The following is a 26381-nucleotide window of genomic DNA, read 5'->3' as shown; positions in this document are numbered from 1 at the left end:
CGACCTGAGCCGAAGTGGGACACTTAACCGACTGAGCCACCCAGGCTCCCTATTATGCAGATTTTTTATACTACAGAACTGTAAATGTGTTTTCTCTTATGATTTTCTTATCATTTTCTTTCATCTAGCTTACTTTATTATAAGAATACTGTATATAATGCATATAACATACAACATATGTGTTAATCAACTGTTTATGTTATCAGTAAGGTTTCTTGTTCAGCAGAAGGCTATTAGTTGTTAAGTTTTGGGGAAGCCAGAATACATGGGTTTTTGACTGCGAAAGGGTCCCAACCCTTGCATTGTTCAAGGGTCAACTCTACTTACTGTCTTATCTCCTCCAATGTTTCTTTTTTTTTTTATTATTTTTTAAAATGTTTTTATTTATATTTGAGAGAGAGAAGACAGAGCATGAGTGGGGGAAGGGCGCAGAGAGAGTGGGAGGCATATAATCCGAAGCAAGCTCCAGGCTCTGAGCTGTCAGAGCCTGATATGATCCATGAGATCGTAACCTGAGCCAAAGTCAGACACTTAACCAACTGAGCCACCGAGGTGCCCTGCATCCTCCAAAGTTTCTAATGAGAAATCTATTGGTGATCTTATTGAGGATCCCTTTTATGTGATCATTCACTTCTTCTGTTACTTTCAAGATTCTCTCTTTTAATATTTTCATTTATAGTATATCTCAGTATAGATTTCTTGCGTTTATCCTACTTGGAGTTTGTTGAGCTTCTTGGATGTTTAAATTCATGTCTGTTACCGAATTTGGGACATTTTCAGCCATTATTTCTTGTTTTTTTTTTTTTTTTTTTTAATTTTTTTAATGTTTATTTCTGAGACAGAGAGAGACAGAGCATGAGTGGGGAAGGGGCAGAGAGAGAGGGAGACACAGAATCCGAAGCAGGCTCCAGGCTCCTAGCTGTCAGCACAGAGCCTGACGCGGGGCTTGAACTCACAAACCATGAGATCATGACCTGAGCTGAAGTCGGTCGCTCAACCGACTGAGCCACCCAGGCGCCCCAGCCATTATTTCTTCAAATAATCTCTTTTCCCCTTAGTGTCCCTCTTTGCCTTTTGGCACTCTCACAATGCATCTGTTGGTTCTTTTCCTGGTGTCCCACAGATCCTTTATTCTCTCATTGATGTGTGTGTGTGTGTGTGTGTGTGTGTGTGTGTGTGTTCGTTCGTGTGTGTGTGTGTGTGTTCGTGTGTGTGTTCCTCAGGCTTGCTAATTTCAATTGCCCTGTCTCCGTGCTCACTGATACTTTCTTTCACCCGTTCAAATCTTTCTTTAAATCCCTTTGGTGAACTTTTCCTTTTTGTAATTGTACTTTCCAGCTGGAGAATTTCTTAGGTTTTCTATTTCTTTGGATACTATTATTTTGTTCACACATCATTTTCTTTACTTTCTTTAGTTAGTTAAGCATCTTTAAGATACTTGTTTAAAGTCTTTGTTTGGTGAGTTTGTCAGCTGGTCTTTCTCCAGGATGGTTACTATTGGTTTTTCCCTTTGAATGGATCATACTTGCATGTTTCTTCGTATCCCTTCTGATACATTGGTTGTTGAAAACTGAATGTGTGAATTTAATAATGTGGTAAGTCTGAAAATCAGATCATCTCTTCCCCAGGGTTTCCTGGGTTTTTGTTTTTATTGTCGTAAACTGTCTCTGTGCCAGGAACCACTTTGAAGTATAAACTTAAGCTTTCCTCAGGTCTTCACTGAGCTTGTGCCTTTTTCTGGATATATGTGGTGACTTTCTTAATACCCCTATTACTAGTTATTTAGTGTCTGGCTCCTGAAAGGAGAAGGTTAAAAAAGACTCCAGCCCTGTGGATTAGATTTTCTTCAGCCTGAGGGAAAAGGGCTTACATAATTGGCGTGTGTGTGTGTGTGTGTGTGTGTGCGCGTGTGCGTGTGTGTGCGCGCGCGCACGCATATGCCTCTGTCAGCACCTCAGTGATCAGAAGCATTGTTCAACTGTCAGAACACAGATCCCTGATATATGGATGACAGGATCCTTATTGCTCATTTTGACTCTTGAAAGCTGCTCTTGGAACTAATGTACAGCTACGTGGCATGGGCCTGGGGAGTGGAAGATGCTACTACTAGCCATTGCTGAGCTAACTGAAATTAACCAAAGTTCATAGTCCAAGACTTCCTCTGGAAGTTTCAAGCCTTGGGGTAGTCTCCAAAATTGTAAAATAGTTCAATTAGACAGATTCTGCTAGTACAATTGTTGTCTAGGTGGAGAGACCAAATTTGGAGGGCTTCTTATGCCACCGTCTTCCCAGAATCTTCTCATAGCTTTACAAAAGGGAGTTTCATTATAGTTTCAGAGTTCTTAGTCTTTTTTCCCTTGTTTTTCAGATTATACCTCAAAATAAACACATATGAGACCTTTTACTTAGTTTTTAAGTCTAGATAGCAGATACATAAAAGAAGGAATTCTTGTTTTCTGATACTTTTTTTTCCTAAGAAGAAAACCAAATGCTTCCAACTGGAAGCGGATAAGACTGGAAAGCAAGAGACACCTTAAGGAGGCAAATGCCTTCATTACTACTAAGGTGATGGTAGTGAGAATGGAGATAACATGGAATCATTTGAGTCCTATGAAGGAGGTAAAAAGGACAACAATTGAGATGCAGGGATTGACTGAATAGGGTTTCATTAATCCAGATAACTAGATTGATAGTGTTACTGTTTACTGAATTATAGAGCACAGAAGCAGAAACTTTGTAGGGATAAATGTGAGGTGTCTACGGAGTAGATAAGTACTGTACTTTAGGAAGCATTTTCACACCTAGTAATTTTTTTTTTTTAATTTTTTTTTTCAACGTTTTTTATTTATTTTTGGGACAGAGAGAGACAGAGCATGAACGGGGGAGGGGCAGAGAGAGAGGGAGACACAGAATCGGAAACAGGCTCCAGGCTCCGAGCCATCAGCCCAGAGCCTGACGCGGGGCTCGAACTCACGGACCGCGAGATCGTGACCTGTCTGAAGTCGGACGCTTAACCGACTGCGCCACCCAGGCGCCCCACACCTAGTAATTTTTTTTTTAATGTTTACTTATTTATCTTGAGAAAGCATGCCTGCAAGCGAGCACAAGCTGGTGAGGAGCGGGGAAAGAGGGAGAGAATCCCAAGCAGGCCCTGTGCTACCAGCACAGAGCCCAGCTTGGGGCTCGATCTTAACGACCATGAGATCATGACCTGAGCAGAAATCAAGAGACAGATGCTCAACTGACTGAGCCACCCAGGCTCCACCACCCCTAGGAATTTTAAGTGATAGTGTACTGGTTCTCTGTAACTCTCTGGTAGGTCCTATTGCATGCATAAGCCAAAAGATAAAGATATAAGCCAATTTTAATAGTAAGGCTTAAGTGGTAAAGCCCTGAAAATATTTTTGAATACAAATTACATAAGCACATGGAGAACATGAGGGAGAATTAGAATTAAGTATAGCAGTTAATGTGAAAATACTCATATTATGATTAATTGCATGTTAAATATGTCCTGAATTTCACGTTACATACATGTTTTAGTATATGTTAGGAGAATATGGTTCCTAAATGTGATGGTATAATCTAAACCTTATTTGTACTATATAGCATGGGGAAATGATAGTTTCACTGTCCCCTGTGCTGTGTGTATTCTTTTGGAAATATGTACAACTTTGGAAACATGACTTGGAATGACACTTAAAAGAGATTTGGTAATTAAGAGTATATTAAAGAGTAAAGACTAGAATACCAAGGGGCTAAGATGATGAAAACATTAGAAAACACAATACAGATCTGGTTTTATTTAGTCCAGATAATTTAAGGAGAAATTTAGTTAATAGTTTTGATATGATCATAGTTTTGATATAACTCAGGAGACTTTTTGATACAATCTGATTCAGTTCTCTTATTTTACCAATAAGAAAATGGAGTTTCAAGGAAGTTAATGTGACATTCCTTGACTCATAATTAATGGCAAGGCAGTTTAATGGCAACTCTTGTTTGTTAAGTATGTTTTATTTCTAGGAGCAGTAGAGCAGAGCTGAGACTAGAGCAAGGCAAGCACGTTGCCTAGGGTACAAAGTTGAAGGAGGCAGTCACTTTCAGGTGCAGATCCTGGACTTGGAAGATCCTTATTTATCAAACTAGTATTTGAATAGTCCTAGGACACAACTCCCAGCCCTGCAGATTAGGGATAGCCTGAGGAAGCTAGATGGCTCACTGATGGTGGAAGAGAATTAACCCTCAAGACCTAGGCCTTTGTATGTGGTAATCTAACAGTTTGCAAGTACCTGTGGAGTATTACTTCACTTAATGTGAGAGTGGTGTGGGGTTTTCTGTTCTCAGGCCTGGATTGGTTCCTATACTCCTTTTTTCTTTGAATCAGATCTCAGAGGCTGTAGTTTCTTTTGTTCTTTTAATAATTTTTAAAAAATGTTTATTCATTTTTGGGGCGCCTGGGTGGCTCGGTTGAGCATCCGACTTCGGCTCAGGTCGTGATCTTATGGCTCATGGGTTCAAGCCCCGTGTCAGGCTCTGTGCTGACAGCTCAGAGCCTGGAGCCTGCAGCCTACTTCAAATTCTGTGTCTCCCTCTCTCTGTCCCATCCCTGCTTGTGCTCTCTCTCTCTCAAAAATAAATAAACATTTAAAAGAATTTTTTTTAAATGTTTATTTTTGAGAGAGCTAGAGAGTGCAAGTGGGAAGAACAGGGTGGGGGAGAGTGGGGACAGAGGATCTGGAGTAGGTTTTGCGCAGACAGCAGCAAGCCTGGCATGGGGCCCAAACTCCTGAACTGCAAGATCATGACCTGAGCTGAAGTAGATACCCAACCAACATGTGCGCCACCCCCCCCTTAAAGCTGTTTTCACCCAAAACCTCTTGGGGGTTCTGTCAACTTGGCTGGTGAGTTCTAGAAAATCTAGAAAATCTAAACCTCTCATTCCTTTTCTTTTACAGCCCACATAGCCAAATATGGAATCAATTTAGAGATAATAGTGACAAAGATGTAAGAGATTAACCTAAATCTACTTTTATTATCATGACCTTTGTTCTCTAGTTTCTGACTGCCATTTTGTTTTTGAGGGTGCAGTCACCTAGTGGAGTTCCATTCCCCTTAGGTAAAGGACAGGTTTGTTTATGAGGGTCTTTCTCCCCAGCTCTTACGGGTTAGAGGCAGTCTAGACTGAATGAAATCCCTACTTCGGTGTCTCAGGAAGATTATTTGTTTTTCGCAGAACCTCCACAGTTGATGGCACAAGTGAGTAGAAAAATCGTTCTCCAAATATTAGTGGCTCCCTTTTTGGCATTAACTTATGGGAAGAGAATAAAACCAGAATGCCCAGCTTTTGTCTTAGAACTAGTGGGTATAAAGTTGTTATGCTGCTTCTCTGGATCTGTCTTTTTTATACTGGTACCTAGCTTGCCTCCTTAGGACCATTATACTTTTTGTTCTTAAGGCCTTTGGAGTTAAAGGCAGACCATTTGTTTTTATATTACACTTTAAAATTGGTGGAATCTGGAAACTAGAAGTGAAGACAGGTGGTTTTACTGGCTTAGTCAAAGGTGTATCTAAATGTATATAAACATTCGCAGTACATTAGACCCAGTTTACAAATGCAATTGGCATAGTTTGTGATGCTCATGTGAGCAGAATAAGTTTAATGTAAGTCAGCATTACAGATGAAGTAGTATTAGCAAGAAATAGAACTTTTTCCACTAGCTTGTAAGCTCTTTCAGGACAGACTTATCTTTGTAAGCTGGATAGCTCATACTGTGTCTTGCACATAGTAGAGCCTTGGAAAGATAAATAATACACAGGTGAAAGCTTGGTTAAATCAGGGGTTTGGTTCATAAGATCCACATCGTTTTCAGTGTTAGTTTTTTTTTCTAGTTAGACAATGATTTTATTGCGTGAGTACATAGTCAAATTTATGCAACCAGGGCAGAGGCTGTGGGTGACTCGTATTTCCAATTGCGGGGAGAGGACTCCTTTGGTCTTATAATATCAAGCCAACTAGTGAAGACAGCTCTCGATCAGAATCAGTGGGAATTTAACATCCTTTTCTGTTCCTCTCAAGATTCTTTTGAACAGCTTTCTTAATCAAATGGTTGAGATCCTCAGGAACATCAGGAGCAAGTCCTTTGGACTTCAGAATTCTCAAAATTTTATTGCTTGTCACAAAATGTACTTGTGCAACAGGATTACACTGATTTATGAGGGAGTCAGGACCTTCTTGGCCAGTTTGTAGATCTGTTCCTTCACGTCGGCAGACATCAACTTCAGCCAGGTGGGGACGCTGTGGCGATAAGGCAGAGCCAACTGGGACAGGCCCTTTCTGGGAGCATGCATGCGAGCTATGAGGCAACAATCAGGCAATGAAAGAGTCCAGTGTTAGCCTTCATTAAACCTGGTCCAGAGTGTTTACACATAACACACAGAGTTGTTAAATTTGGGAATGTCTGTACTTGCTATTAGGGTTTTCTTAATGTCCATTTAGTTTATTTTATCCTTGCTTTTGCATTTTTCTTACTTCTGAAGTCTTTCTTACAGAGTGTGCTTTTTTTCCTTTAAATTTGACACTCTTGGGATGCCGGTCTGGCTCATTTGAAAGCATGCTCTTGATCTTGGGGTTGTGAGTCATGCCCCTCGCTGGGTGTAGAGATTATGTAAACAAACAAACTTCAAAAAACCAAATTTGATACTCTATTTTTTTCTTTCAGTTCAGGTGCTCGTTATCGTATATTGGCCCTATTTGTTTGTTTTAACAGAAAAGTAATTTTGGTTTATGAAGTGAAATATCCAGGGATAGATTCTGGGTTGAGGAATAATTAGAATTGGAGGCTCAAAAAATAGAATCTAATCTCTGTGCACCTCTCAGCTTCATTGTCGGGTTCTGTATAGTGACATTTACTCTGTTTTCAGGTTTAAGTCTGTTGGGAAAAGAGAGAGTGCTTTCCCAGTAACCTCTGTAGACATCCTAAGAAACTTTCTGAATGAACAACTTGTTTTAAGCCCATTCTTCACTAGTCACAGGAAATAAGGGGATTTAATATTCTGATTAGCTGTGCTTGATTGCATATACTACCCCTGGGTTGGAACTCCACCTAAAGAATGTCAATATAGAATTGGTGGATGGGGGCAGGGATGGAGAGGATAGGGTCTGAGAAGGAAGCTGAAACACTACTATGAAAAGAAGAGAAAATGGATGCTCATACAGCTTGAATGTCAGCTAGCTAGCTATTCACCATTTTGGTTGACTTAAGTTTGATTTTTAACGGATCAGTGAGGTTTTCTAATTTTTTCTTAATTATCAAAGTAATATATGAACATAGATGAAAATGTCAGACAGTGGTGGGGCACCTGGGTGGCTCAGTCGGTTAAGCATCCGACTTCAGCTCAGGTCATGATCTCTCATTCATGGGTTTGAGTCCCATGTCGGTCTGTGTGCCGGCAGCTCAGAGACTAGATAGAGCCTGCTTTGGATTCTGTGTCTCCCTCTCTCTGCCCCTCCCCCACCTTGCACTTGTGTGTGTGTGTCTCTCTCTCTCTTTCTCTCTCTTTCTCTCTCTCTCAAATAAGTAAACATTGGGGTGCCTGGGTGGCTCAGTCGGTTAAGTGTCCGATTTCAGCTCAGGTCATGATCTCACAGTTTGTGAGTTCGAGCCCCCCATCGGGTTCTGTGCTGATAGCCAAGAGCCTGGAGCCTGCTTCGGATTCTGTGTCCCCCTCTCTCTCTGCACCACCCCTGTTTGCACTGTCTCTCACAGTCTTTCAAAAATGAATAAACATTAAAAAAATTTTTTAAATGAATAAATATAAAAAAAATTTAAATGTCAAATAGTGCTAAAAGGCCTAATAACAAAAATAGCAGACCTTTGCTCTCCTTTTTCTACCCCCTTGCCTCAAGAAGTAATCACTTAAAAATTTTTTGAGCTCTTTTAGAAGCAACAGCGTAAAAAGTTCAAAGTGTTGACTTCTTGAGACCAGCAGGAGGAAAAAGGAGGAGGAGAACAAAGGACTGTTAACTTTTGTTAGAGGCCTTATAGTACTATTTGACATTTTAAACTATATTCATGTATTACTTTGATAAATAAAAAACATGTAATTGTTTTATCTCCTGATGGATTAATTTTAGACACCTACTGATTGTCTGTTAAGGTTAATGAGGTTATTTATTTATTTATTTATTTAGCAATCTCTGTACCCAGCTAGGGCTCGAAATCACAATTTTGAGATCATGAGTCCCATGCTGTACCTACTGAGCCAGCCAGGTGCCCCATTTATTTTCTTAACCTTTCTTAGCCTTATTGTCTTAGTTAAAATTGTATATTCGTATTCGGGATTTTCATTATGACTATATAAAACACATACATATTGTTTATAGCTGACCCATCTACTATGATTAAATTTTACTTCTTGTGTAATTTTTTTAATTTATAAGAAATTTATATGGTTTACATTTAAAATTTTCTTTGTTGTCTTTGAACTTATAGCTAAGCCTTCCCATATTCCAACAGTTCTATAAATAGCCTAATCTGTCAGATAATTTTACCAGTTTTTTTTCTTTTTTTGGAATCCTCCAATTTGGACTGTTTATTCTAGATCTGCTTCTGATCTTAATTTACTTTTGCTAGCATTTTGGAAATTCCTTTTGCCTTTATTCATTGGTTTTCCTGCTTCCTAGATTCTGTGTCTTCTTTTTTCTTGCTTTACTCCTTTGTTTTGCTGGAACATACTGTCTGGTTGTTTCCTAAGTCAGTGTAAATTGGAATTAAATTTTATGAGAATGGTTGTCTGAAAATGACTGTTATTCTTACACTTAATTTTACTTGGTAGTTTGGCTGTATAGGGGAGTTATGATTTAAAGTGTATAGAATTTCAGTTTTGCAAGATCAAAATTGTTCTTGAGATGGGTAGTGGTGATAATTGTGCAACATGATGAACATACTTAATGCCACTGAACTGGACACTTAAAAATGGTTCACATGATAAATTTTATGTGTATTGTATCAGTTAGCTAGGGCTGCCCTTCAGAGTATCACATATTGGTGGCTTAACAGAAGTTTATTGTCTCAAAATTCTGGATGCTAGAGTCTAAGATCAAGTTGTCATCAGGATTGGTTTCTTCTGAGGGCCTCTCTCTGGCTTGTAGATGGTTGTCTTCTCTGTGTCTTCATATGGTCTTTGCATAGTGTGTGTCCTAATCAGCTCTTCTTAAAAAAAATTTTTTTTTTTACATTTATTCATTTTTGGGAGACAGAGACAGAGCACACGTGGGGGAGGAGCAGAGAGAGTGAGAGGGAGACACAGAATCCAAAGCAGACTCCAGGCTCCGAGCTGTCAGCACAGAGCCCGACGTGGGGCTGGAACTCACAAACCTTGAGATCATGACCTAAGCCAGACTCGGACGAACCATGAGACCATGACCTAAGCCAGAGTCAGATGCCCAACCGACTGAGCCACCCAGGTGCCCTGGTAATCAGCTCTTCTTATAATGACACCAGTCCTACTGGATTAGGAGCTACCCTAATGACATCGTTTTACCTTAATTACCTCTTTAAAGACCTTATCTCCAAATACAGTCAAATTCTGAGGTACTAGAGGATAGGATTTCAGCATCTGAATTTTGGAGGGGAAAAAATTCAGCCCATCATATGTATCACAGTTTAAAAAATGCATATTAAAAACATGAGTATAGTTGATTATCAACCCATTTAGGTTTAATTGCCATGTAGTACAATAAGGATTAAATCAGTTAATGTGTTTACATTTGTTGTATTAATTATGCCAGTAAATTCTTCATTATGTTACTTTTTTCATAATTGGTGATTTATACCATAATTACTTATCATTTAGTAATATTAGCAAGATTATTCCTTTCACTTTAGTGGTAATGTGTAATGGTTTCTTATTTAGATTATATAAAATGTAATATTCTTCAGAGTGTAAAATGGTGATATGTTCTTAAGGTGATCTTGATACAGCTTATAATTCAGAGTAATAAGTAAAATTTTGTGATAGCTGACAAAATAATCATATGGGGAGTAGTAAAGCATTAATTAAATAAGTTGTTGAAAAATAGAATTACAGTTGATTTTTTTGAGAACATGTTTTGCTTGGTATACCTTTCTTTACTCTCAGGCCTTATTAGCTCAGTGTCCTGTTAGTCTGTAAAAACTACTTAGTAAATATTTGTTGAATTAATTTTGGTATGCACAGAACTAGTGCCTGTGGTTTTTTTTTTTTTTTTTTTTTTTGCTTCTATTGGGGATATGTTCAAAGTGATATTTCCAAAACTAAATAGAATAAGGTGGCATTTTATTTGACCTGTTTAAAAAGAAAAAGTCCTGATTTTTTTTTTTTTTTTTTTTTTTTAAGAGCCTTTATTTCGGACTAGCCTATAATCTTTTATTTTCCCCATGATGGGATTCTTACCTGTGTTGTTTCATTGTAAGAGTGTTTAACAATCAAAATTACTTGACAAGATAGTAGGGCTTAAAACATTGAATAGAATAAAATCATTTTATGAATTGCTTTGTCTTTTTGCATTACTTACAGCATATTGAAGTTAGGTATTTGGGGATTTTTTTTTTCCCCCTTCATTGTTTACTGAAAGATCTGTAACCCAACCAAACTTCCGGAGTTAGTCACTTGGGTATTGTCACTCTGCTGATTTTTATCAGAAACAGGAAATTGTCAAGTTATGTGTTAAACTATAAGAGAGTCTAAAATTGCATTTGTATTAGCATGAGAGATTTCTTTTTAGAATTTTTGTCTATCACTTGCTAATTCCATACTTCTCCTCAGAATGTAACAATTGCCTTGCCAAAAATGGTCATATTTATCATGGCCTATATACATAGCAAACTGTACCCTTCCTCATAGTTTACATATCACACACAATATGATTGGTAACATGATTTGACAGACTTAGTGTCATTAATATATAAATATACCCAATAAATTATAAAAGTAGGTTGGGGAAGAATATATTTTTAGGTGTTTGGCCTGATGTTATTATTACTATATTTAGATTAGCAATTCTCTAGAGGTTCCTAACATACCTTTTAAAGAGTCTACAAGACCAGACTATTTTCATTATACAGAGATGTTCATTTCCATTTTTACTCTGGAGATTCCAGAGGCTGTATGAATGCAATGATATTTTATAATAAAATGTCAACATTTGAAGATCTGCAAAACTTAGTGAATGTATATTGCATGATGATACAGAATCATATGTGAATATAAACAAGTCCATTTAAAGTATCAGACTGAGCAGTGAATATTTTCTGCCAAATATTTTAGTTTACATTCAGGAAGATTCACACTTTTTAGAGTGTGGTTGAGATTTGACACAGTTACATAATCACTGCCACAATCTAAATACAGAACAGTTTTTCACCCCCTCATGCTTTTTTTTGTTAATATATTTAAAAATTTTTTTAACATTTATTTTTGAGAGACAGAGACAGAGACCGAACAGGGGAGGGGCAGAGAAAGAGGGAGACACAGAATCTGAAGCAGCCTCCAGGCTCTGAATTGTCAGCACAAAGCCCAGTGCGGGGCCTGAACCCAGGAACCGTGAGATCATGACCTGAGTTGAAGTCAGAAGCTTAACCGACTGAGCCACCCAGGCCCCACCCCCTCACGCTTTGTAGTCCAGGATGTCATACATAGCCTTTTGAGTCTGTTTCAAGGACATTGTATATGGTTAATCTATGTTTAACTTTATAAGAAGCTGCCAAACTGTTACCCTTTAGGTGGCTATACTGTTTTGCATCCCCACAAGCGCAATGTGTGAGTTCCCATTGCTCTGCATCCTTATTGACACCTGGTACTGTTGTGTTTCCTTTCCTCCCCTCCCCTCCCCTCCCCTCCCCTCCCCTCCCCTCTCCTAAGGGGAGCTGGCCTTAATGATCTCTGAATCACCTTTTGGGTCCTTCTTCCCTTGTCTTGAAGAGTATCTCACATTTGCAGTGGCATATCTGTATGTCGCATCCTATTAAATCTAAGAACACTGACAGTCTTTTTTCATCTTTGTCTCCTTCCAGTTCATATTGGCTATTTCCTGCTGGGGTGGCTGATTGAATCCCATGTTCACACCTTTACAAATCTCTATCAAAGAATCTCTTGTCACACTCGTAGTGTTCTGTTCTGAAAGTGTTTTCTGTCTCTCGCTCGTTCTCTTCTTTTTTTTCTTTTTGGCAGTACAGCAGACTGAGAATTTCTACCTTTTAAATTAACTTCCCTTTTGATTAACAATTATATCTTTAAGATATTTTTCTACTCATGTTTTACTGTAAGCACTCAAGTGAAACCAAGCCACAATTTCAACACTTTGCATAGAAATGGCCTCAGTCAGATAGCCAGTTTCATCCTCACAAGTTCTACCCTTCCACAAAACACTAGGATGTGAATACAGTTCAGCCAAGCGCCTTACCATCTTCTAACAAAGGTCACCTTTCCTCCAGTTTCCAATAACATTTACCTTATTTCTGTCTGAGATGTTACAGATTGGCCTTTACTGTTGTTAAAAAAACAAATTCGACTGGGTAAATGTAAAGATCTTACTGACTTTATTTGATGATTCATGAATTGGGCAGCATCTCATCTAGCAGATAGAAAGGAACTCCAAAGAGCTGTACAAAATTAAAGCCTTTTATTGGTAGAGAAAGGCAGGAAAAGGACGTTTCTAGCAAAGAGGCCACCTTCCTGTGGAGGATGGAAGGGGTCTTTTGGGTGGATTACCTCACTGGTGCTGACCGGGTAATTTCAGATCGACTGGTTAAAGGTTACATTTCTGGGAGAGACTGAAACTGCAATTATGCTAGGTATTGAGTCTTAGTTTTCTGACAAGGGGCTTAGTATGAGGGACTCCATTTTCGGTCTATTGTCTCCCTCTTTTTTTTTTTTTTTTTTAAATTTTTTTTTTTTAATGTTTATTCTTTTTTTGAGAGACAGAGAGAGAGCATGAGCTGGGAAGGGGCAGAGGGAGGGAGACACAGAATCCGAAGCAGGCTCCAGGCTCTGAGCTGTCAGCACAGAGCTCGACGCGGGGCTTGAACTCATGAACTGTGAGATCATAACCTGAGCTGAAGTCAGATGCTCAACCAACTGAGCCACCGTTGAGCCAGGTGCCCCCGTTGTCTCTTTCTTAACACTGTATTTCAGTCAACATTCTGTTCATGACCACTTAGGGATTCTCTTAAAAGGATTGAGGCTTTCCCTACATGTCTCCCACTTCTGAGCCTTCAGAAGAATTTACCCTTAATGGTCTGTTCTTGGCAATGTAGAATTTTTCTAGCCTGTACTTCCAGATTCTGTCCATTATCCAGTTTGAAAGCCACTCCCACATCTTTAAGTATTTGTTACAGCTGTACCCTCAATTCTTGGTACCAGTTTCTGTATCATTATGTTTGGGCTGATGATAAAATACGGTAGGCCGGGTGGCTTATAAACAGCAGAAACTTAACTGCTTGCAGGTCTGGAAGCTGGAAGTCTGAGATCAGGGTGCCAGCATGGTCAGGTGAGTCCCTCCTCCATGTTGCAAGCTTCTTGTATCCTCACATGGTAGAAGGGGTTAGAGAGTTGTATTGGATTTCTTTTATAAAAGTACTAATCCCATTCGTGAGAGCTCTATCCTTAGGGCCTAATCACCTCCCAAAGGCCCTGCTTCATAGTAACTATCACCTTATGGAGGTTAAGATTTCAACATTAATTTTGGGGAGACACAAACCTTCAGACCATAGCAACAGTATTTCATTATGTTTTTAGTTTTAGGTTTCTTTCATTTATGTTTCATTACATTGGTAATTTGTCTTTTTGGTCATTCTTGCTAGAGAGTTATCAATTTTCTTGATGTTTTCAGAGAACATCTTTTGGTTTCAATGGTTTTTCTCTAGTTTCTATTTCAGTCTCACTGATTTCTGGTCTTTATTATGTCCTTTTGTTTCCTCTGGGTTTAACATGCTCTTTTTCTAGTTTTTTAAGGCAGAAACTTCCATTATTGATTTGGGACTTGTTTTCTAACATTTTATTAATGACAATACTATAAATTTCTTTGTAAGTACTTTATTAGCTGCATCTAAAAAATTTTTATATGTTGTGTTTTCAGTTTTATTTAGTTCAAAATATTTACTAATTTCCTTTGAGTTTTCCTCTTTGATAACATGAATTGTTTAGAAGTGTAGTGTTTAATTTCCAAATACTTAGAGATTTTCCAGTTATCTTTCTGTCACTGGTTTCTAGTTTAATTCTGTCATGGTCATAGAATGTATGCTGTACAATATCAATTCTTTTTACAATCATTAAGGTTTATTTTAGTGTCCAGAATATGATCTGTCTTGGTGAATATTCCATGTGCCCTTGAAAAGATGTTTATGTTGCTGTTAAGTATAGTGTTATGTAAGTCAGTTAGATTCTCTTTGTTGATGATGTTGTTTAAATCTTGGGTTTGTTTTTTTTTTTTTTTTTGCTGCTTTTATACATGTTCCGTGAATTACTGAGAGTAGTTGTAGTTTCCAAGAATAGTGGATTTGTTTACTTCTTTCAGTTTTAATAATTTTTGCTTTATGTATTTTGCAACTCTGTTAAGTACATATACATTTAAAATTGTTGTGTCATTTTGGTGAATTGACCTTTTTCTCATTATCTCTTGTTTCTGTACCCAGTAATTTTTCTTGTTCAGAAATCTACTTTGTCAGATATTTATATAGCAGCTTTACCTTTCTTTTGATTCCTGTTTGCATGATCTTTTACTTTTATGCTATCATATTTAAAATGGGGTTCTAATAGTCTTTTATTAATTGAATCTAACTACCTCTCTGTCTTTTAATTAGTGTAAGACCATTTAGTGTAATTATTGATATATTTGTGTTTAATTATTTGTTTACTGTGGAGGTTTTTCTTCTTTTGGATTATTTGAATACTTTCTTAGTATCCATTTTATTGTATCTTTTGGTTTTTGGTTATATCTTTGTCCAATTTTTTTAGTGATTGCCCTAAAGATTATAATATTCTATGTATACTTGACTTTTCATATTATATCTAGAATTTATATTTTACCACTTCAAATAGAACATAAGACCTTACTGGGTGATGGGTATTGAGGAGGGCACCTTTTGGGATGAGCACTGGGTGTTGTATGGAAACCAATTTGACAATAAATTTCATATATTGAAAAAAAAATAAAAATAAAAAGCAAAATGTTCCCTGGAAAAAAAAAAAAAAGAACGTAAGACCTTACAACCAAATAGGTCCCGTTGCCCTTCCCACTTTATATAATAATTATCATATGAATTATATATATGAACCCCCATGATGGTATTATAATATTCCTTCTCAAGAGCTATGCATGTTTTAAAGCATTTAGAAGATAAAAAATAATCTTACTATATTCACCCACGTATTTACTTAAAAAAATTTTTTTTAATGTTTATTTTTAACAGAGAGAGAGAGAGACAGAGCATGAGTGGGGGAGGGACAGAGAGAGAGAGGGAGACACAGAATCTGAAACAAGCTCCAGGCTCCAAGCTGTCAGCACAGAGCCCACTGTGGGACTTGAACTCACGAACAGCGAGATCATGATCTGAGCCAAAGAGGATGCTCAACCGCCTGAGCCACCCAGGTGCTCGTACTATTTTTTTTTTAAGTTTATTTATTTATTTTGATAGAGCACATGTGAGCAGGGGAGGGGCAGAAAGAGAATCCCACACAGGCTCTGCATTGTCAGCACAGAGCCTGACACAGGGCTGGATCCCATGAACTGTGAGCTTATGCCCTGAGTCAAAATTAATTAAGAGTTAGTGCCCAAGCCAACTTCAGGTGCCCCACGAAAGGCCTCTAATTGAGAAACAGCCTCTTCTCCAGTGAAACATTTAGTTTGGTAAATGTAGTTTGTGAATTTACTCCCTGTTTTCACATTATATTCATTTTATATGATTTGAACTAAGCTTGGCTAAAAGAGATCAAGAGAGAAATGGCTGTTAAAATAGTGCAAATGTTTCTACCCATTCTACTCTTAGTTTATGCCTCAGGGTAGACATGAGATAGGAAGCATTACTTTGCTTTTTCAGTTGGCCTCAATAGCTATCCCTCTTGTAGTGTAAACGTGTAAATATCACAATGTTTTGTCATATTTAAAGATAACATCGTTTTTCCTACTGTCTGGATTCTAAATTCAAATTAACTCTTACCTAACTGAAGAAATGATCTTCAGAGGAAATTTAACTTATTAGTGGTTTTTTTTGTTTGTTTTTGTCTGTTTTCTTTTTTTGTTTTTGTTTTATTTTGCTTTATGTTATAATTATTTAGGTGTTAGTTGTGGTTCTACTATAAAGCAAATTTACTTCATACCCTTATTTCTCTTACATTGCTTTTTCTGTCCTACTTTTCCCAATTTTCCTCACCCCTACTTTGTATTTTGGCTGCCAGTTCCTATTAGGTAGTTTTCCATTAGTTTTATCTTTTATAGTACATTAAAAAATAAATAAATAAAGTAGGAGTGCCTGGGTGGCTCAGTTGGTTGAGCCTCCGACTTTGGTTCAGGTCATAATCTCACGGCTTGAGAGTTTGAGCCCCACATCAGGCTTGCTGCTGTCAGCACAGAGCCTGTTTTGGATCCTCTGTCTCCATCTCTCTCTCTGCCCCTCCCCCGCTTGCACTCTCTCCTTTAAAAATAAATAAAACATGAAAAAATAAAGTAATATGTATTCAAACCACACAGATCTGTGGCGTACGGACTAAGTTTTACCCACCTTACCACTCACTGACTGAGGCTATCACTTTTACAGCTTGCAATATATCCTCCCAGAACTTTTGTTTTTTGTTTATTTTTGAGAGAGAGAGAGAGGAAGAGAGAGAGAGCACACAGGCTCATGAGCAGGGGAGAGGCAGAGAGAGGGGACGGAGGATCTGGAACAGGCTCTAAATTGACAGCAGAGAGCCCGATGTAGGGCTCAAATTTACAAACGGCGAGATCATGACCTGAGCCAAAGTGCTCAACTGACTAAGGGCATCCAGGCCTCCCCCTCCCAGAACTTTTTAATGCCTATACAAACATCTTTGTATATGTATGTAATTGGAATTTTTTTCAAAGTAGAATTATAATCCTCTTGTTTTGGAATTTGCATTTTTACTTAATATTTATTGGCCATTTTACCATACCAGTACTTTATAGACACTCTTGGTGTGCATTTCTTTTTTTTTTTTTTAAGGTTTTATTTTATTTTATTTTATTATTTTTTTAATTTTTAAAAATGTTTTTATATATATTTTTTTTAATTTTTTTTTTTTTCAACGTTTATTTATTTTTGGGACAGAGAGAGACAGAGCATGAACGGGGGAGGGGCAGAGAGAGAGGGAGACACAGAATCGGAAACAGGCTCCAGGCTCCGAGCCATCAGCCCAGAGCCTGACGCGGGGCTCGAACTCACGGACCGTGAGATCGTGACCTGGCTGAAGTCGGACGCTTAACCGACTGCGCCACCCAGGCGCCCCTGTTTTTATATATTTTTGAGAGAGCGTGAGTGGGGGAGGGGCAGAGAGAGAGAGAGAGAGAGACAGAATCTGAAGCAGGCTCCAGACTCAAACCTGTCAGCACCACCCCACGCGGGGCTCGAACTCAAGGACTGTGAGATCATGACCTGAGCCGAAGTCAGATACCCAACCAACTGAGCCAGCCAGGCTCCCCTAAAGATTTTATCCTTAAGCAATCTCTACACATAACATGAGGCTCAAATTTACAATCTCAGGATCCAGAGTTGCATGCTTTTCTGACTGAGCCAGCCAGGTGCCCCTTGGTGTACATTTTATTCCTTCTTTTTCATAGCAGTGAAACAGCAAACATTCTACATAACTTTAAATACTTGCATTATTTTTTCCTGTAGTATGTAGGTTGCTGATTCAAAGAAATGTGCATTTAAAATTTTGACAATTATTGTGAAGTTTTTCTTGAAAACTTTTGTACCTAAAATGTAATAACCAAGTTAAAAAGACACATGACTGGAAAGATTTATGTCAAAGACAAAGGGCAGATATTCCTACTATATCCAGTTGGTGTTCTAACCACACAGAAGCATATATTCTGTCTTTCCTGTTAGGGTCTGTATATTAGCGTAATCATAAATGTTCTTAGTAAAACATTCACAGTTTCCTAAAGCAGGTTGAGCTAGCAAATCATCATTTTGGAGATAGTAGATCTGGGCAGTGATCATCAATGGCTGATAAAACCATTAGGTAAAGGTTTGATGGGGAGCTTGATGATAGGTGAATCAGTTTGATACTATGAATCCACCATTCATTTTAAACATCAACCAGATATAGGGTGCCTCCAGTTTTATGCCAATAAGTACACATGAGTATCTCTGAAGTATTCCTGCAAAAACAATAATAGAACCTGGGGTGGGTCAGGGGAGTAAAGCCTCTAGATAAGATTACCAATTTATAGGAGATAGGGAAGATAAAGGAACACCATGAGGATGCACCTCAGTCAAATCCACAATGTGGGAAGTGCTCTAGAACAAATGAAGCCAGGTTCTTCAACAAATAAATGGCATGGAAATAGTGGGGAAAGAGAACTGTGTCATATAGATTAAGGAGATTTAAAACATTAACCAAAGTGCAGTATACAGACTTAGTTTAGATCCTGGTTCAAACCAACTATAAATTTTTTTTTTTTATTTAAATACACTTAGCAAAACTGAGTGAAATGAAAGAATCATTGGAGGTGCTTTTAACGGCACAAGTTTTAAAAAAATATGTTGATAGCTGAATTTCAATATAGTTTATTGTATTTGCAATCTTCTGTATTTTTATGCATTTAAAACCTTATTCTGAGTAGGAGTAATAGGTTTTACTAGACTTAACTTTCTTTTTGCTATGGGGTGAAGGCCCATGGCAGAAAAGGTAAAAGCCCCTTGATTAGTTGCTAATTTTTATGGGGTATGTGTTATCTCTTAGTACTTATAGGTGAGATCATAGGATTTCCACACTCCCACCAAAAATTGGGGGATAAATAAACCACAAAGGCAGAATATTGATAATTGAAGTTGGGTGATAGGTGGGGGGTTCGTTATACTATTCCTTACTATGTATGTGTTGAAAATGTCCATAATTAAAAGATACAACCTTTATATCAATTTTTAGTTACAATTCCAGTAAGTAGTAGAAGGCATATTTTGTACATTCCAGAGAGCTTTGAATAAACTTGGGCTATTTTCTGTTACTCTGATAGGTAAAGACTAATGCCTCAATTTTAGTTTTCATTTCTTTATATAAGGACATTCAAGTGGATCTTTTACAGTACTTTTTGACTCCTTTCTTTTCCATAATTGCTTTTTTGTTCTTTGCCAATTAAAAAAAAATGTTTATTTTTGAGAGAGAGAGACAGAGTGGTGGAGGAGCAGGGGCAGAGAGAGAGAGGGAAACACAGAATCCAAAGTAGGCTTCAGGCTTCAGGCTCTGTGCTGACAGCTCAGAGCCTGACGCGGGGCTCGAACTCACAAACTGTGAGATCATGACCTGAGCTGAAGTCAGATGCTTAACCAACTGAGCCACCCAGGCGCCCCTGTTCTTTGCCAGTTTTTAAACTTAGTTTCTTAACTTTGTTTTTTGATGTTGGTGGTTGGTAGAATAAAGGCTCCTGAAAGATGTACACATTCTAATGTCCAGAACCTGCGAATATGTCACCTTATATAGTTAAAGAGACTTTGCATATGTTAAGGATTTTGAGATGGGGAGATTATTTTGGATTACCTTTATGGGGCACTGTAAATTATAAAGGTCTTTATGAGAGGGAGGCAGAAAGGTTAAAGTGAGCAAAATAGATGTGAGGATCACACTAAAGATCAGAGTGGTGCAGTCATGAGCCAAGGAATGCAGGCAGCTTCTAGAAGCTGGAAATGGCAAGGAGTAGATTTTCCCCTGCAGTCACCAGAAAGAACACAACTCTGCTGACACTTTGATTTTAGCTCATAAGACCCATTTCATACTTCTGACCTTCAGAGCTGTAAGGTAATTTAAGTCACTAAGTTTATGATAATCTGTTACAGCAGCAGTAGGTACTGTCCTTTGCTGTAAAAAAGTTTAAATTTCATTTTGTAGTTTCTAATACTGGAATCATGGTAATAAAAGACTTCCTTACATCAGGAGTGTGAAAATATTATTTCTATATTTTTTGTTTTGCTTTTTTATCTCTAATCAATGTATTTTATTTTTAACTTTTAATTTTGAGATAATTATAGATCTATATGCGGTCATAAGAAATCTTACAACTTACTGAGAGATCCAGTGTCTCCTTTACTTAGTTTCTCCCAATGGTGACATCTGGCAAAAGTATAGTACAGTATAACATTCAATATATGAATATTTATATAGTCAAGATACACATTTTCATCACAAGAATCCCTGATGTTGCTCTTTTAAAACCACCCCCACTTCCCTCCCAATTCCCATTCCCTTCTTAACCCTAGGCAATCATTAATCTCTTCACCATTGCTGTAGATTTGTCATTTCAAGAATATCCTATAAATGGAGTTACACAGTGTGTAACTTTGGGATTGGTGTTTTTTGGGTTTTGGTTTTTGTTAATTTGGGGGTTTTTTTGGTCACTCAGCATAATTCCCTGGAGTTACATTCAGGTTATTGCATATATCAGTTTTTTTTTCCCCTTTTTATTGCTGAATTATATTCCATGGTATGGAATGTACCACAGTTTATTTAACCATTCTCTTGTTGAAGGACAAGAGTGGTTTACCATTTGGGGCTATTACAAATAAAGTTGTTTTGTATTTAGGTAAAAGTTTTTGTGTGAATGTAAGACTTCATTTCTTTGGGATAAATGCCCTGGAGTACAGTTGCTTGGTTGTGTGGTAGTTGCATGTTTTGTTTTACAAGAAGCTGCCAAGCTGTTTTTCAGAGCATCTGTATCATTTAACATATTCTCATCAGCAGTGTATGAGTGATTCAGTTTCAACATATCTTTATCAACATTTGGTATTGTTACTGTTTTAATTTAGCCATTCTGGTAGGTGTGTGTGACATTTCAATGTGGTTTTAATTTGCATTTTCTTAAGAGCTAATGATGATGAACATCTTTTTATGTCCTTATTTGCCATCTACATATCTTCAGTGAATGTCTCTTCATGTCTTTTGTTCATTTTCTACCTCTGTTTTTCTATTGTTGAGTTTTTCCTTCTATGGATCTTGCTTGTGGTGTCAAGTCTAAGAACTCTTTGCCTAGCTCTGTATCCTGATATATTTTTCTTAAAATTTCATAGTTTTACATCTAAGGTTGTCATTCATTTTGAGTTAGTGTTTGTATAAGATGTGAGATTAGGTGTTGTACTTTTTTGCTAGGGGTTGGGTGGTGGCTATTAATGTCCTTTTGCTTTAGCAACATTTGTTGAGAAAACTCCCCCATATCCCAGCCAGTGAATTAATTTTTATACCTGATCAAAATCCAGTTGGGCATATTTGTTGTGGGTCTGTTTCTGGGCTCTCTTTTCCATTGTTATACGTGTCTATTTCTTTGCTGATATTATACAACTTGACTATTATATCTATATAATAAGTTTCCCCAAATCATTTTATATTGACTTAAAGAAATGTTTTAGCTTATTCTAGTTATTTTGCCCTTCCATCCAAATTATAGAATAATACTGTGTATATAAGCAAAAAAATTTTGCTGGGACTTTGATAAGAATTATGTAAACCTGTGTATCAATTTGGGAAAAATTAGTGTCCTTACTCTGTGTCTTCCATTTCAAAAACACTTTTAGATTTTCTTTAATTTCTTTCATCTGTATTTTATAGTTTTCAACATATAGTCTCCTTCATGTTTTATTAGCTTTGTACCGCTTTCATTTTTTCCCATTTTTAGTAATTATAAATGGTATCACATTTAAAAAAAATTTTTTTTTAACGTTTATTTATTTTTGAGACAGAGCATGAATGGGGCAGGGTCAGAGAGAGAGGGGGGGACAGAATCTGAAGCAGGCTTCAGGCTCTGAGCTGTCAGCACAGAGCCCAACACGGGGCTCAAACTCCCAGACCGTGAGATCATGACCTGAGCCAAAGTCTGAAGCTCAACCAACTGAGCCACCAAGGCGCCCCAATGGTATTGCATTTTTAATTTTGGTGTCCATGTGTTCCTTCATAGAATATAGAAATACAGTTGATTTTTGCATGTTGATCTTGTGTCCTGTGACCTTGCTGAATTCACTAGTTAGTACTGGGATGGAGTTTTTTTGTTTTTGTTTTTTTTGGGTTTTTTGGGTAGCTTTCTTAGAATCTGTGTTATCAGTCATGTCCTCTGCAGATAAGGAGAGTTTTATTTCTTCTTTTCTCATCTGTGTGTTGTTTATATCCTTTACTTGCCTTGCTGAACTGGCTAAAACTTACAACACTTTGTTGAATAAGAGTAGTGAGAGTGGATATCTTTACCTTGTTCTTGATTGTAGGAGGAAGGTATCTGTCTTTAACCATTAAGTATGTTGTTAGCTGTAGGTTTTTTGTAGATCCCATTTATCAAGTTGAGGAAGTTCCCTTCTATTTCTATTTTTCTGAGAACTTTTATCATGGGTATTGAATTTGTCAGATGCTTTTTCTGCATTGAGTAATATGCTCATATGATTTTTCTTGGCTTGTTAATGTGAATTATACTGTTTAATATTTGAATATTGAACCAGCTTTGTATCCCTGGAAAAAACCCTGCTGGATCATGGCATATTAATTCTTTTTATATACTGCTGAATTCCACTTGCTTGTATATTTTTTAAGGATATTTGCATCTATATTAATGAGGGATATTGGTTGGTCATTTTTTCATACTGTTGTTGTCTAGTTTTGACATCAGGGTAATACCAACTTCAAAGATAAATTGGGAAATATTTCTCCCTCTACTATTTCCTAGAAGAGATAATGTAGAACTGGTGTTAAGTTTTTTAAATAATTGGTAGATTTCTTGAGTGAAGTCATCTGGACCTGAAGATTTCTTTTGGGGGGTAAAGTTTTATATTATGAATTTAATTTCCTGAATAGTTATGGGGCTATTCAAATTATATAGTTCATAATGAGTGTGTTTTGATAATTTGTATTTTTTGAAGAATTGGTCCATTTCCTCTAAGTTGTCAAATTTATGTGTGTGGAGTGTTTATAGAATTCCCTTATTATTATCCTTTTGATGGGAAGGAATGACTTTGATTAACCCAAATACAGCTTTGAAGCTAGAGTCAGTCCTCCCCAATTGCATGGCTAAAACAATAATAGTGAGGTGACAATTAGAAGGATAATTGAGATATTGTGAGGAAATGAGAAAGTTCTGGGTATACAACCTACAGCGCCATCACACCAACTCTTAAATTTAATAAAATATCATTTGCCGGTTTTATATGATTACCCTTCTAAGTAAATTTTAAACTTGGTTTGTCACATTTCAAAATAAATTCCACTGGGACCTACAATTAAATTTCATTAAATTTATAGATTAATTATAAGGGTGTGTGTGTGTGTGTGTGTGTGTGTGTGTGTGTGTGTACGTGCGCACGCACGTGCGTGCGCACATGCAGGTTCCTACAGGGAAGGAATCAGAGTCAGTGCTTAAGTATGCCCGAAAAAAAAAAATCCTCTGCTTTTTATTGCCTCAGAAAATTTATCACTCATTGCTGTATATTTTTGCATCATGTGCTAGTAATTATTTAGACTTGGTTGTAACTTATTTGGAAGTGAAGTAATTTCATACAGAAAAGTTGCAGGAATACAAATTTATTTTTCTGATTTCTCCCTGTTCATTGTTTTTTTAATACCACATCATCCTCTTAGTTTAGCATTATTAGTTATTTCACTGCTTTACATACTTAAGTCATTCTTTCCAAAGAATATATGGTAGGTTTTGAGGCCTTGCATTGCCCCCCAAAAAGTATCTACCTTATAAACACAAAACTATCTACACTTGAATGCTAGTGAATGTTGAATTCTAGATTAAAATGCATTTCTTTGAGAACATTGAACAACTTGCTTCATTGTTGAGAAAGGAGAATGCTATTCAATATCCAAACCCAAAAGCTTAATTTATTTGCTTGCTAAGCCAGAGATAGCTTTTCATGTATGATAATCTCTCTGAAGAAAGTAGGGAGCTGAACTAGTAAGTTCAAGAGTGAGTTAGACTTGTAAATTTCCTTTCTTTTTTCTGAAAGAGTTTGTGTAAATTGGAATTACAATTCCTTGTATTTTAATAGAACTTGCCTATAAAACTGTGTGGTTTTAATGAACATCAGGATGTTCATTATGGGAAGGTTTCTTAATGACTAAGATTGAATGCTAGTACCTTTTTAGTTTTTATTTTTCTATAAATTTGCACATTTTAGTTTTCAGATTTATTAATAAAGTTGCTTATAGTATTGCCAGGTGTTTTGAATGTCTGAAGCATCCATAATTAGGACTCCCTTTTCATTCTTGGTATTTGGGTATGTTTTTCCTTTATTCATTTATCAGTCTTGCCAAACTATGTCCATTTTTAGTCGTGGCAAAGAACTACCTTTGTATTCTATTGAGCCTTTCTCCTATATCATTGTTTTCTGTTTCATTAAATTCTACTTTTATTTGTATTACTTCATTTTTTCTACTTTATATTTTACTTTTCTAACTGCTTAAGACAGATGCTCAGTTCATTAATTTAAGATTTTCTGATTTTCCTGATGTAACTATTTACAACTAGGATTTCTCTATATATAGTCCTTTTGCTGCATCCCACAGATTGGCTATGTAGTCTTTTTATTACTTTACTTCTCTAAATATTTTCACAATTCTATTATAATTTCTTCTTTGACTCATAAAGTTTTAGAAGTTTCCAAACAGGAGGTTTTTAAAAAGCTCTTTTTGTTATGGTTGTCAGAGAATATGGTTGTAGGATACCAAGTACTTGAAAGTTACTGGGACTTTCTCTATTGCCTAACATTTGATCAATTTGTATGTTTATTCCATTTGTATTATCTTTGGAAGTAATATATGTGTATGTTTATTAGATCAGATTAATAGTTTTGCTGTCAGTTCTTTTTTTTTTTTTTTTTAAGTTTATTTTGAGAGAGAGAGAGACAGTGCACATGTACAAGCAGGGAAGAGGCAGAGGGAGAGAGATAATAGGAAGCAGGCCCTGCGCTATCAAGCATGGATCCCCTCACGGGGCTCCATCCCACAAGCTGTGAGATTGTGACCTGAGCTGAAATCAAGAGTCTGATGCTTAACCACTGAGCCACCCAGCCACCCCTTGATGTCAGTTCTTACCTAGCCTTACTAATTTTTTTTTGTCTCCTTGATTTATACTGAGATGAGTATGTTAAAAATTGTCCTCTGTGATAATGGAGTTGTCTACTTTTCCTGTGGTTCTATCAATCTATTTTGGAACTATGTTAATAGGTACATATAAGTTTAGCTGTTAAATATATTTCATAACATCTTCTATTATGTATTGAACTAGTTTTTGTAGTGAACTTCTTTATTACTGGTAATGGTTTGCCTTAAAGTCCTTTTGTGTGTTATTAATATAGCTACACTAGTTTTGTTTTGATTAGTATTAGTATTGCCTGTTTTTTTTGTGTTTTTTCATATTTTTCCTTTAATCCTTTCAGGGCTCTTAGGGTTTTGGTGTATCTCATTTGAAAAGCATGTATACTACTACTAATTAATTAAACCTCATAAAAAATGTTTTCTATGTGGTTACAGTGCTGAAGCTGCTGAAAGATGGCAGAAGAAGTGGTGGTAATAGCCAAATTTGATTATGTGGCCCAACAAGAACAAGAGCTGGACATTAAGAAGAATGAGAGATTATGGCTTCTGGATGACTCTAAATCCTGGTGGCGAGTTCGAAACTCCATGAATAAAACGGGTTTTGTGCCTTCTAACTATGTGGAAAGGAAAAACAGTGCTCGGAAAGCATCTATTGTAAAAAACCTAAAGGATACCTTAGGTAAGTTATTTTGTATTAAAACACCAACAATACTTTTTTTTTTTAATAGTTTCTTTTAATTTGTATTTATTTTTGAGAGAGAGACAAGAGCATGAATGGGGGAGGGACAGAGAGAGAGGGAGACACAGAATCTGAAGCAGGCTCCAGTCTCCGAGCTGTCAGCACAGAGCCCAACGCGAGGCTTGAACTCACAGACCATGAACGAGATCATGACATGAGCCTAAGTCAGATGCTTAACTGAGCTACCCAGGCACCCCAACAATACATTCTTTTAAATGGATGCTAGAGCTTGGTTTTTTGTACAGAATTTTGGCAGCATTGGGCAGAATTGACCAGAGAAGACCAGGACTAGAATTTCAGGTAGGCCAGGTAAGTTTGGCTTGTAGCAGGTATTCAAGTCAGAAGACTGTTAAAG

The 26381-nt window shown here is 37.0% G+C and overlaps 1 protein-coding gene and 1 pseudogene across 9 annotated transcripts in view; one reads left to right on the top strand and one right to left on the bottom strand.

Annotated features, from left to right (window-relative positions):
* The window catches only part of NCK1 (NCK adaptor protein 1), a 98592-nt gene that overhangs the window by 39269 nt on the left and 32942 nt on the right, over positions 1-26381 (top strand). For 6 of the 9 annotated variants that reach the window (XM_049628774.1, XM_049628773.1, XM_049628778.1 and 3 more), the window contains exon 2: positions 25723-25966. In XM_049628774.1, the coding sequence (XP_049484731.1) occupies positions 25741-25966 (226 nt within the window). In that variant the 5' untranslated portion in view covers positions 25723-25740. Of the gene's footprint in view, positions 1-14664; positions 15632-25064; positions 25273-25722; positions 25967-26381 lie in introns of those variants that run through there. The other 3 variants (XM_049628779.1, XM_049628780.1, XM_049628782.1) reach the window with 3 other exon arrangements.
* LOC125921308 (40S ribosomal protein S13-like) lies at positions 5892-6364 on the bottom strand (annotated as a pseudogene).

This window comes from Panthera uncia, chromosome C2, assembly GCF_023721935.1.
Source record: "Panthera uncia isolate 11264 chromosome C2, Puncia_PCG_1.0, whole genome shotgun sequence".
In the NCBI taxonomy this organism is placed as follows: Eukaryota; Metazoa; Chordata; class Mammalia; order Carnivora; family Felidae; genus Panthera; species Panthera uncia.
Note: the sequence above shows the minus strand (reverse complement) of the source record. Positions and strands in the feature narration are given on the sequence as shown.